Source organism: Haliotis asinina, chromosome 6 (assembly GCF_037392515.1).
Source record: "Haliotis asinina isolate JCU_RB_2024 chromosome 6, JCU_Hal_asi_v2, whole genome shotgun sequence".
Lineage (NCBI taxonomy): Eukaryota > Metazoa > Mollusca > Gastropoda > Lepetellida > Haliotidae > Haliotis > Haliotis asinina.
In genome coordinates this window covers 55,116,463-55,128,945 of record NC_090285.1, presented here as the reverse complement: position 1 = coordinate 55,128,945, position 12,483 = coordinate 55,116,463, and the positions used below count along the sequence as shown (strand labels likewise).

Sequence of the window (12,483 nt, the reverse complement as noted above, 5' to 3'; positions counted from 1 at the left end):
TCGATATGATCAATTTCCAAAATAACTGCTCCAAGGAGTTAACACTGAGATCCTTTCAACAAAACCTACGGTTGTGACTGAGACGATAGCAACAGCATGGCTAATACGTCATCACCTTCTCCCAAGGAGCATGTAGTTCACAAGTCTCCCACAGAGCAAGCATTAACACTTACAGCAATACTATACATGTTTCAAACATATCAGACACATACAAGTTTAAAATAGCTCCAACTTCAATGCATCCATGAGATAATATTCTTTTATACACAAAACCTGCGTTGCTCGGCATGAATCTGACGACTAAAAGCTGTGATGGTTGATGTGTAGAACCATATCTCCTAGATGGTTAAATTCCCCACATCCATGCCTTCATCTGTCTGTTTGATGTCATGTTGTTGCATGGTGTTGAATGAAGATAAGACCATTTCAACATGCTCCTCAATCTTGGTTTGATGACGTAAATGTAAAAATATTAATTCAAAAGCTATAATCTTGTATCTTCCCAGTGTCCTGAAGCAACTGAGTCTGTGGCTGACTGGGCCTACGGGAATCAAGAAAGACTATTTGTGGAGCATCAAACAACACAGAACCACTTTTGCAGCATGTCGGTCGAATCAACTTGTATAGGGAAGGAATATTTGGTCAATTGTTTTCCTGAAATCAATGGTAGAAAGTGAACATCAGCTGACAATGATGTATGTAGGCCTTCAATACTGGTTAGCTGCCGATGATTATTGGTTAACCAGTTATCTCAGTATGTTAACTACATCTGCCACTAACTTCATCTAGTTTTGACAAAATATTGAACAAGCATAGTCACTAAGGTCACCTAATCCCCTGACGCGAATTATCATATATAACCAAAAACTAATGAAAGTGAAGGTTGTATTTCAAGATGAAGTTAAATATCAACAAAAGCATGACCAGTCAACCTGCACCTTCACAAGATGATGCTTTGCATCAGCTATTCAGAAAATACAGTGAATTGTTTGTGAGATGTCTCACTGACAACCTTAACAAGCAGGATAAGCTGCCACAAAGCAAGATTAGAATAAATTTAAAAGCTGATATCGGGCACTTTACAAATACCATTAGTTCGTAAGTAGACACATTTATTACACAGCATGTTTCAGTGATAATGAAGAACAAAAATGGTTCCACCACGAAATTCAGTTAGACCACTTTAGTCTACAACACATAAGTCTAGTTATATTTTCCTCATATATTGATCACTTTCTGTTTTTCCATAGTCTGTGGAATATATCAGACATCTCTCAAATATGCTTCCTGCCGAGCAAACAGTCATTCTCGGAAAATAAAGACATTTATGACAGCATTGAAAGGAGTCTAACTAACTATAGGATGGCTGCCCGCAACACATCGAAATGTACCACATTCCTTCCGGTTGACAACAAGCGGAGCCATTATCGCCTATTTCTAGCTCCCAAATCAATCATGTGCACAAACCTATATCTATTACACGTCACATCTATGTAACGACCATCTTCAGAAATGCATCGAATAACTTGCTGGGTTCTGATCAATGTTACTGCAGTCGATAATCACAGCCATTAAGGTGTTGTGATATGCTCGATGATTTGTGCGCCTCGAGGTACATAAATAAATGGGTCAATCTTCAGTACTGCCATAGAAATGTCTTAATTCCTCTGCAGTTCCTGTGAGAATGTTTGGATGGTCTATCCGTCTGGCAGGACATTAATTAAGTTTCTGTCTTTATGATATGGATTACTACTGGCTGTAAAGAGCACAGTACAATCACCATATGTACAATGGCAATGAATGGTGTTTTATACCATAGCCGGTAGTATAACAATTTTATCATTGTGCCCATGATCTTGTGTCACAAAGTTACCATAGCACCATCAAACTCCTATCTTCCAACATAGATTACAACAATGCTGTGAGGACTAGGCCCAGGAAGTAAGCAGCTTTGATCTGGTAAATGGTAAGAAGTCAGGGCTGTGTCAGGTTTGTGGCAGGGTTTGGTGAAGGTTGCATGAGGGTTCAGGGTGGGTTTCATGAAGGTTGTATGAGGGTTCAGGCTGGGTTTGGTGAAGGTTGTATGAGGGTTCAGGATGGGTTTGGTGAAGGTTGTATGAGGGTTCAGACTGAGTTTGGTGAAGGTTGTATCTGGGCATCAGGGTGGTTTCAGAGTTGTGCCAGAGTTTTGAGAAGGGTGGTTTACGGTTTATGGGAGGTGAGGAAAGGAGGAGGAGGGGTTAAAGAAGACAGGTGAAGGTGATCTTCTGAAGCTCGAAGGACTTTTTCAAAACATTATGGAAATGTCAATGATTACGTTTCCAGTGTGGAGGACTTTTCATATCTTCAGGACGAAGCCTTCTGTACCAATGGAGGCAGTGGGGGTGGCTTAGTGGATAAAGCATGTGTTCATGTTGCCGAAGACATGAGTACAGTGTCACTTCCCAACATGAATGTCATGATTGAAGCCCATTTCTGGTGTCACTCACAGTAATGTTGCTGGAATACTGCTAAAAGCGGCATAAAACTACATTCATTGACTAACTCATTCTAAAGCAACAAGATCCAGTCACTCCAAATTCACTGAGATTACAATGTTAAAGGTAATAAGCAACCAATTCCATCAACACAGTACATCACAGTTAGGCTCAAACCTCTACAGCAACATAGAACAAACTAAAAATGTCATTTTTATGATAAAATTGATAATATATACTTCACTTCTGGGATAAAATTTATATTTTATATATCACCTCTGGGATTCCCTGTTAGATTGTCCTCAGATCTACGTTCGCTTATACATCCCCTGGGAATTTTCGCAGATGCATACTGTATTTCTGCCTGACATCTCAACGAGGGCCACCTTCTTATACTCAGTATGAGAAGTAATCTTACAGATTGTGTGGATTTAGATATACTAAACGCCTCATTGTTTAGATATCTGGAACAACCCATATGTAAGGACTATTATGAAAACTGGCGTCGCGACCCATATGTCAAGGTAAGGACTTTAGTCTTGGTTCACGCATGCGCTGACTTATCTTGTAAGATGGGAACATGGTCTCTCTGCCAGTGGCAACGGATCATTTGCCCATGAATGAGTCAGCGTGACAAGGTTAGATTTTTTAAACATCGATTTGGCAGTGCAAGTTGCTGCTCTATCACTAAAGGCCCAAACTGATGTATACCAGATGCATCTTTCATGGCTATATCTCTTGCAGATAATGGTTAGCAAAGACCCAGTTGGATCTCCAAAGCATGATTGACGAAACTGAGCGGTTCCCATGGAGTGTGTGTTGAGGCCAGTGCTGTTACTTCATAAAGGTTCGAAACTCTTGGAGGCTCTAACCTGGCTGTCTTACTGCTCTGATCCAGAAGGAGACAGTCATACTGAGAAACTTCTACGGTCATTGCGACAGACAATGGGATAAACAGACCCTTAGACTTCTTTTTGTCTCTTAGCACTTCTTTCTAAGTAGATCTTCAGTGCTCTGACCAGACTCAAGTCCTGTGTGTCATCTGGACTGACGATATTCAATCAAGCCAGGACGTAGAACTGTCTGACTGGTTGCCCCAGCAGTTGATTCTTCACAATGACGTTCCATCTATAACCTTGGTGTACAGCTGAGCAGTCGCTGGCTTTAAATCTTGTACGTCCAAAATCTAAAGCATGTATTTCAGACATCCTGGCTGCAATTGCTAAGGCGAGAAGAAAGATTGTAAAGAAAGTACCATAATAAGGTCCCATGCAGGTGCTTGGAACTTCTGCTCTTGATCCAACAAAAGGATCTCAACAATGCAACTAATTCTGGAACCTTCGTCACCCTCACTCTCTCTTTTTTTGCCCGAGCGGAGATAAGCAATCAAGCATGAGTCAGGATAAAGAAAAATACTAAATCACTGCTGTCCAAAGTCTACAGTCATTCTGGCCCCGATTCCATTGCAATAACAGCTTCTGACACTGAACATGTTAGACTTGGAATATCTACTAGATTTACAACTAGTCTACTAGTGGGACCAGTTACAAATCTGGAACTTAATCATATTTAGAAAAATATGATATTACAACTTCCATTGTGAGTGAGTGAGTGAGTAAGTTTATGCTGCATTCAAAAATATTCCAGCTGAGTCTCGATCCAGTGATCAACAGCATGAGCACTGCTCTGAGCAACTGGGAACTGATGACCTGTCTCAACCAAGTTAGCAAGCCTGACCACTCGATCATGTTAGTCGCTTCTTACCCATTGTTCATGACATCACAGACTGATTACATAACATCATCTGAACACTGGCCTCTGTGAAGTTTACTATGACAATTCACATTTTTATCACTCATTTTCATTTTTAAAATGACAAGGAATAATATGAAGATAATTTAATTCAATTCATTTGGTCACATAATCAGTAATTTCTCAGAGCATGTTTTTTTTTCACTCTGATTATTTTTGGAATATATGATAAATTTACAAGTCCACTTGAACTACTTAAACACAAAACCTCAATATTTACAAAAAGGGATGGTTACTCAAGAATAAAAGACTTTCACTATCACAAGAGCAAAGAAAGTACACGAAGCTTCTCTTGAACAGAAGCATAAAAAGTGAAGTGGCATTTCAGCGAACAAAAACATGGCTGTATTTCCAGAAGCCATGAGACCATCGTCTGAATGTTTTACCAAACGTCTTCAGAAATTGTCAAGTGCTGTGTTTGAAGAATGGACAAAACTGGTATTCAACACTTAGATGTAAATTAACAACATTTGGTACAGAATGTAATTTCATACAATGTTAAGTTCATTTTGCTCCATTACTGCATTTGGATCACTACAATCTTAGCAAACGTAATTATATACTTCAAAGGTAACATGATCAGGAATTGTTAATTGATAAATAAATCCTAAAACTGAAAAAAATCCCCAAGCCTTTATCTAAATAAGATCCATTTAACAAAGCACTTAACAGTATATGATGGATTGACGTTGACTTTGTTCACAACAGACATGATGTGATGAAACCAATTATTGCCTCCAGAAACCTCATGTTTTATTGTACAGACAGCTGTATTTAAAGTATTTACAATGTTAAGAGCCAAAACGTCCTATGAGTACCTCAATCTCATTCACTGCAGTGAGAACATGACACAATGACAAAATATCATGTCTCTTCTACATAAATCAGACATTGTTCTGACTCATTATTTTGGATTTCATTCACATGTTTTGTAGCCTTCACTCAGTGATTCACAAATGGCCATTAGATTGGTGGAACACTGCAAACAGTATGGTGAAACAAAATTCAGTCACTTATAAACAGTACGCTTTCTCAACTGTCTTAAATTCAGACTGTCTGCACATACTAAGCTGGATGTTTCTACTTTCCCCTGTTGATGGCTATTCAATTCAATTACAAACAAGAAAGATGGCTGCCCTTTGTAGATCCTGATTGACCAGACAAGACCATGTCACATGGGCTGCTTGCAACTGTCACAACCTTTAATTGGCTTTGATGGATTTTCTATGCTGAGAAATACAATCCTTTTGAACTGCTCACCTATTTCACAGATAGTCATGCTTCAAAGTTAATGTCTTTAACCATTAACAAACTGCGCTAGATGCTACCAATCTTCATCAAGGAAATACATATGTCCCTTGGCGTATCAGAACAGTCCACTGTTCTGGCATAATCCTGAACATGATTCATACCATTTGTAGGTACATATTTCTTTCCCAATGAAGGACAGGAGACAATATTTCAATGTCTGTGGAGCTGTTATCTAATTAATACTGGTATGCTGCCATGAAAGTTCGCTTGTTGATCTCGCCAATTGTTATCAAGACGTTCTTACACCTACAATGCAGGGCTCTAAACTCTTGTCAGCTAATTCAACAGTTTACAGGTATGTAGACTTTGATCTACACAATGAACTGGTTCAATAGTTTTGAGAAACCAATGTTATTGTACGAGGTGACTGAACATATCAAATGGTCAGGGTTGCTGTCAATGTGCATCTAACTGTTTCCCAAACTCCTTATATCTATGCTCATGCAGACAATTCATATTGTCTGGTATAGTGTCTGTTACCGTGATTGATATCTGGAGCATTGCCCAAAACGAAGCTTTACAAGTGTTTGCCACTAATATGGCAATGTCCCCTGCCGCTTAAGTAGAATGAAACATTTATAACATATTTACTGGTCACATACAAGATTCCTAAAATGAAAGGTGTCTGCATAATCACATTAAGACATTGGGTGCATCTAGTGATTGAAATCATCAGCGCCATTTACACAACTGGAATATAATGACACAAACCAACTAAGTCAGCAACTTGATCCCATCAGTGGCCTCTCACAACAACGACGAATTGCTGAAGACCAATCTCAACCCTGATCTTCACAGATGAGAAAACTTGTAAGCAGTTGCTTGAATATTAAGGTATAAAGTGAAACAAAGTCCAAGTGCACAAAAGCAGTCCCTCTGAAACAATCAGGACTAGAGCAAATCCATATCAATGAATAACGAGTATTCACGTTAATCTGTCTACAAGAGCAACCTACCATGAAACAGAGTTTCCAGGATCTGGGAGTAAGCTCTCTTGAAGATCACTGTATAGGCAAACTAATAACGATAAGAAATATTCGCTTGCATGATTGCTACCCTTAACATGGATCAGACACCTCGGGGAAGAAGTGACCCATGTCTGTCAATTCAAACACCCACTTGATACCAGGCAGCAGTGAGTAGGTGGAGGTATAGTCAGTGTGACTGCCCACAAGCTATGGGGCACTTATTGGAAAAGGGTATTGAGAAGTATTAAAGGAAAATGTATCTCATGCATTCAGTGCTGGAAGGGTTTCAGTGAAGTACTAACCATACTGGCACTCTCCGTACTGGGATCATAAGAATATTGTATGTATATTGTAGAAGGTCAGAAAGAAAAGCAAACATATAAAAAGCCTACAGCCTGTCTAAAGGATTTTTATATGCAAAGAAAATGTCATTTTAGTTAACATTACAGCACCCAGATTGCAACACTGTACTCCAAGGAGATTTCGACCCCAGGAACAGTATGGTACAAACTATATTCCATATAGACGGTAACCACAACTACATACCTATTGATGATGATACACACATCCTTGATACTTTCAACAGCAATCAAAAGTCCAAAGATGGGCTAGTTAATGATTTTGGTCAACAAATAATTAGTTAAATACCATCAACATCTGATACCTTGATACCATCACACACCTGATATCTCAATACCATCAACTTCTGATATCTTAACACATCTGATATTATGATACCATTACACATCTGATACCTTGATACCATTACACATCTGATACCTCAATACCATCACACATCTGATACCTTGATACCATTACACATCTGATACCTTGATACCATCACACATCTGATACCTCAATACCATCACACACCTGATATCTCAATACCATCAACTTCTGATATCTTAACACATCTGATATTATGATACCATTACACATCTGATACCTCAATACCATCACACATCTGATATCTTGATACCATCACACATCTGATATCTTGATACCATCACATATCTGATACCTCAATACCATCACACACCTAATATTCTGATATCATTACACATCTGATATCTTGATACCATTACACATCATCACATACCTGATATCTCAATACCATAACACATCCGATAACCTGACACCATCAAACACCTGCTACATCAAAATCATCATACATGATATTTTGATATCACCACATATCTGATACCTTGATATCATAACAAATCTGATATCCTGATACCATTACACATCTGATATCTTAATAACATTACAGATCTGATATTGTAATAACATTAAACATCTAAAACAGATCACAAGATAACAGCTCATATCTTGATAACATTACATACCTAAAAAACACAGCTTACTAACATCTAAATAAAATAGAAATATCTCCCAAAATTCTCAGATCAGTGAGAAGTAGGATAGGGCAAATATCACACATTCAGCAGCATTACTTGATATAAAAAGTATCACCAAGAGGTATCCTCTTGAATCAACTCATCAACAAACTAATCTTATCGAATTTTAAACATTTTAATGTCACTCTGGATGTACTGCAAATGCCACACTTACTTCCAGAAATGAAATTACATTATCAATCTTTATTTCTTATCTCACAGCTCAAGCCTGCTCCACACTCCTTCATGTCCACAAAGACCGTGTGTGAAAATTATCATTTTCTCCAGTATTTGACAGAGATGAAGCAGTTGCTCTACACTTAGACTGAAACCAAATGCATCTCTCCCTAACTCAGCGCCTCAATAGCAATCACTGTATTCTCCTTATCACTTGACAGAGGATCACCAATGGTATACAAATATCCCAATGGTGGTCAAGGCACAGCCATGGAAACAGCATTTTCTCTCCAATGATAACTAGATAACTTGACCCATCTAATATCCAAGAATTTCATAAGAAATTAATTCTCAAGCCCTTTGAAATTGGACTGTCAGTCAGTGTGGATTGTGCTACTGATTTAGGAAGATCAGTATTGATTGCATTGCCTCTTGTCTTTCAATGACGCAGCTCGCGACGAAGGCTTGCATGGCGCACTTACAAAAACTTCACCATGATGGTGATGTACAGCAAGATTCAAGAGGAAAAATATGTCCAGTTTGAAATGGTTCATGGAGTTCTCATATCACACCATAAAAAGATTCAAGCAAGCAAAAGAACTTCAGTTGTAATTTTGAAAAGCATTCAAACTACATTTTTCTGGAAACATCAAGAAGATAACTCAAGATACGGGAATTGAAAGCTTCCTCTCGCAGCATGCAGCCAAAAATATTGTAGCCTCAACTAAACTTTCTGCCTATATTAATTAAAAGATCACATTTTATCATAGGAGCTTAAAAGTAGAGCTATGACACTGGCAGCTCTTTCCATGACACAACAGGTCAATGGTTTGAATTGTCGACAAAGAAAGGCATGAGAACATAACAGCTGCTACATTTGCTGCACTAAAACTGAGGTCTCACAACTAACATCTAATGGAACACACTATAATGATAGTTGGGTCAGCTTCAACAACCTGGCAGTTTCAGAGAAGGTATTTACAGAGCTAAACATACATTTCAGGGAATTTAGAAGCATATCTAAAACTCAAAGGTCAATAAGATCCCAAATATTACATATACAGATTTGAATTACATTGTGAGAAAAAAGGTTGTTTTTTATTATGTATGCGTTCAATATGGCTGCTATGGCAGCCATATTGAAAATCAAATTCAAATTTCATTAAATGTCAGTTTCAGCTTTTGGTTGGTTGTAATATGGTCACACATCCAAGTGTCAAATAAACTACTGTTAAGGTTAAGCCAGTCAGGAGGTATTTCCTTGCGGTACTGCGTCTAAGCATAACACATACAACATTAAGACAACATTAGCCATGGAGATCCTCAGCTATTTTCTTTATGTTGTATTGTCCTAATTTGAAATCCTATTTTAGAGATATATGCTAGTTTTACTTCTTGTTAGTGTGATCTGCTAGTTGCTTTTACTGTCCTTCAACGACAGGCTTTTAAAATTTGCATATTTATAATCATTTTAAGTCACGATATGGCTGAAATACTGCCGCTGTGACTTTAACTCACTCAATCATTACCCATGTGTGCTATATGAAATATTATGTGCCTTAGTCTGTATCTGTTTGGTGTAATACAAGATGTCAAGATGGCTATTCAATTCAGCCATGCTCCACACCATCAGTTAGTTTGGCTGTTTTTCAAACTCTTGTTCCCATTCTGTAGTTTCACTTTCATGCCGCAAATAGCTAATGTTACACAATCGGCAACTGATTCTGATTGTGAAACACGGCATTTGCTTATTAATTCAACTAACAGTCATTTAAGGAAGTTGTGGGAGCTAACGACAATTTTCAATTTGTTTACAGAATGCCGCTATTTGATTTGATATTAATAGATGGGCAAATCAGTGATGGCTACAACCAAGTTTGGTATTCTATATCTGTAGCACATTTCAATTGCCTTTAGAATTATTCAGGAATTTTTTAATCGAAATAATTTAAACATGGAAAAGCTTCAAGTTTGACTGGCTTGATTCGATGTGATGCGCAACATGATTTTGATGTTTTGGATAAATATGCATTGTTATTTTGACTAAGCATACATATAAATATGTAGTGTTTTTTAAAACCCAGCCTTTAATTTTTCTTGAGTACTGCAACTTTTCCACAGTGTATTTTATGCAAATACGCAACTTATCTGGAGCTCTGGCACTTCGAGGATGAAATCAGCACTCAGATGATGAAATCAGCACTTGGACAATGAAATCAGCACTTGGATGATGAAATCAGTACTTAGATGATGGAATCAATACTTGGATGAAATCTCAGATGAGCTGATGAGTGACAAACTGACAAATCCAAGATACACTTCTTCTGACAAAGGATGTCAATACATGATACTCTAACTACCATGCACACTGTAGACAAAACAATGATGTGAAATACATTACCTCATCAAAGAGTTGTGTCCCATCCTTCCCTGCTCCTCTCATGAGTTCATCAATGCCGCCAGGATGAAACTCCAGATAGGGCGTGATGTTATACACCTTTCCTGAAAAAGGACAGGCATGTGAAATCAAGTTTTGACCAATCTTACTGAATCAACACAAAGGTCAGTCAAAAAAAAGTGTTGGTTTAAGAAATGCTGTGTGCATCTTATGTTCACATGCACCAAGGTTTAGATGAACACTGGTAGCTCAGGATAGTTAAAGCCAGGCCAATATTCAGACTCCTTAGATTGAATAGGAAACATTGTACCATGGTTTTCTCAATACATAGTTGATGTTTCACTTCTCAAGATTGAGAAGAACACTTTGTACAAAGGATATTCGAGGTTGAAGCAATGTTCATCCTGACAGGAACACTGGATTTTCAAAAGAATACCTTCCACTTGAATACTAAATGTGGGCCAATGTTCTCCTTCCTGGGACAGGAATAATATGTACCAAGGATTCTCAATGCCAAACTCATGTTTTTCTTTCACTACTGATATGAACAATATGTACAAAAGGATTTCAAGCTAGGCTGATATTCCCCTTTCCATGACAGGAGAAAATTGTAGAAAGGAATCTCAAAGCAGGGTTTATAATGACAAAAACAATTTGTTCAAAGGATTCTAAAAGCCTGGAGGATATTCCCCTTTACAAACTTTACAGGAACAATTTGAACAAAGGATTCTGAAAGCCCACAGGATATTCCCCTTTACAAGAACGACAGGAACAATTTGTACAAAGCATTGTCAAAGCTGTGAGGATATCCCTCTTTACAAAGTTTACAGGAACAATTTGAACAAAGGATTCTGAAAGCGTGGAGTATGTTCCTCTGTACAAGAACGACAGGAACAATTTGTACAAAGCATTCTCAAAGCTGGAAGGATATCCCTCTTTCCAAAATTTACAGGAACAAATTTGTACCAAGGATTCTCAAAACTGCTAGGATATCTCCCTTTTTAAGCCTTACATGATCAATTTGAACAAAGGATTCTAACAGCCCAGAGGATATCCAACTTTCCACTAATGCCAGGAATAATTTGTACAAACAATTCTCAAAGTGGGGAGGATATCCCCTTTCCTAAGCCTGAACAGTTTGGTCTGAAAGGCCTGAAGTTCCTGCTCCTAAGGCTAAGAGGAAAACAGTGCTGAGGATACACAGGAGAGATTTCGACCATGGGATTTCAACCAAGGCTATTTCATACTTAAACCTAATCAATCAGAAGTAGCACATACAGGGGGATTTGTCCTAACAAGGCTTGTTCTCCACCATAAACTGACAGAATGTAGTTAAATGCAGAGCAACAACTAGATTGTAGCTTAGTTCTTTCTCTGAGATTGCCATCCTCAGAATACACACATACCTGTTGCAGATTGGGGACTCTAAAAAAACCCTGACAAATAAAACCATTTGCAACTCAATATATTGTTATAGATGATGAATCTGGATGTTAAAAAAAAAAAAGTCAAAGAACACCTAACCCTTTCATATTTCTAATGGTAATCTCCCATGATAGCTAAATTACAGTAACGAGAAAGAATCTGGTCCTTCTTTCTTTTGAGTAGTATATATTGGACGGTTAATGAGAATGGATTTATTTCGCATTCTATAATCTTCTAGTAATATCACAGCTGGGGGCACACCTAAAATGAGCTTCACACAATGTGTCCATGTGGAATACTGGTATGATGAAAAAATGCAGTATCCACCAACCTCAGTATTTCATGGCATGACAGTAATAGGAATGAATAAGCTTTTCTTAAACTTTGTTTTTGGCATACATTTTGTGTGACCTTTCAGTTCAGGAGCCTGTCCTTACAATGTATGTTACTCATGGAAGACATATATAGGAAAACATAAAAGTATGAGTTTTCCTTTATTGCCAGATTTTTGCTCACCG

At 37.9% G+C, this 12,483-nt stretch overlaps 1 protein-coding gene across 1 annotated transcript in view; it reads right to left on the bottom strand.

Moving 5' to 3' along the window:
• The window catches only part of LOC137286215 (cytochrome b5 reductase 4-like), a 97,384-nt gene that overhangs the window by 48,578 nt on the left and 36,323 nt on the right, over window positions 1-12,483 (bottom strand). Inside the window, exon 3 of the mRNA XM_067817937.1 lies at window positions 10,544-10,644. Coding sequence (XP_067674038.1) covers window positions 10,544-10,644 — 101 coding nt within the window. The remainder of the gene's footprint in view (window positions 1-10,543; window positions 10,645-12,483) is intronic.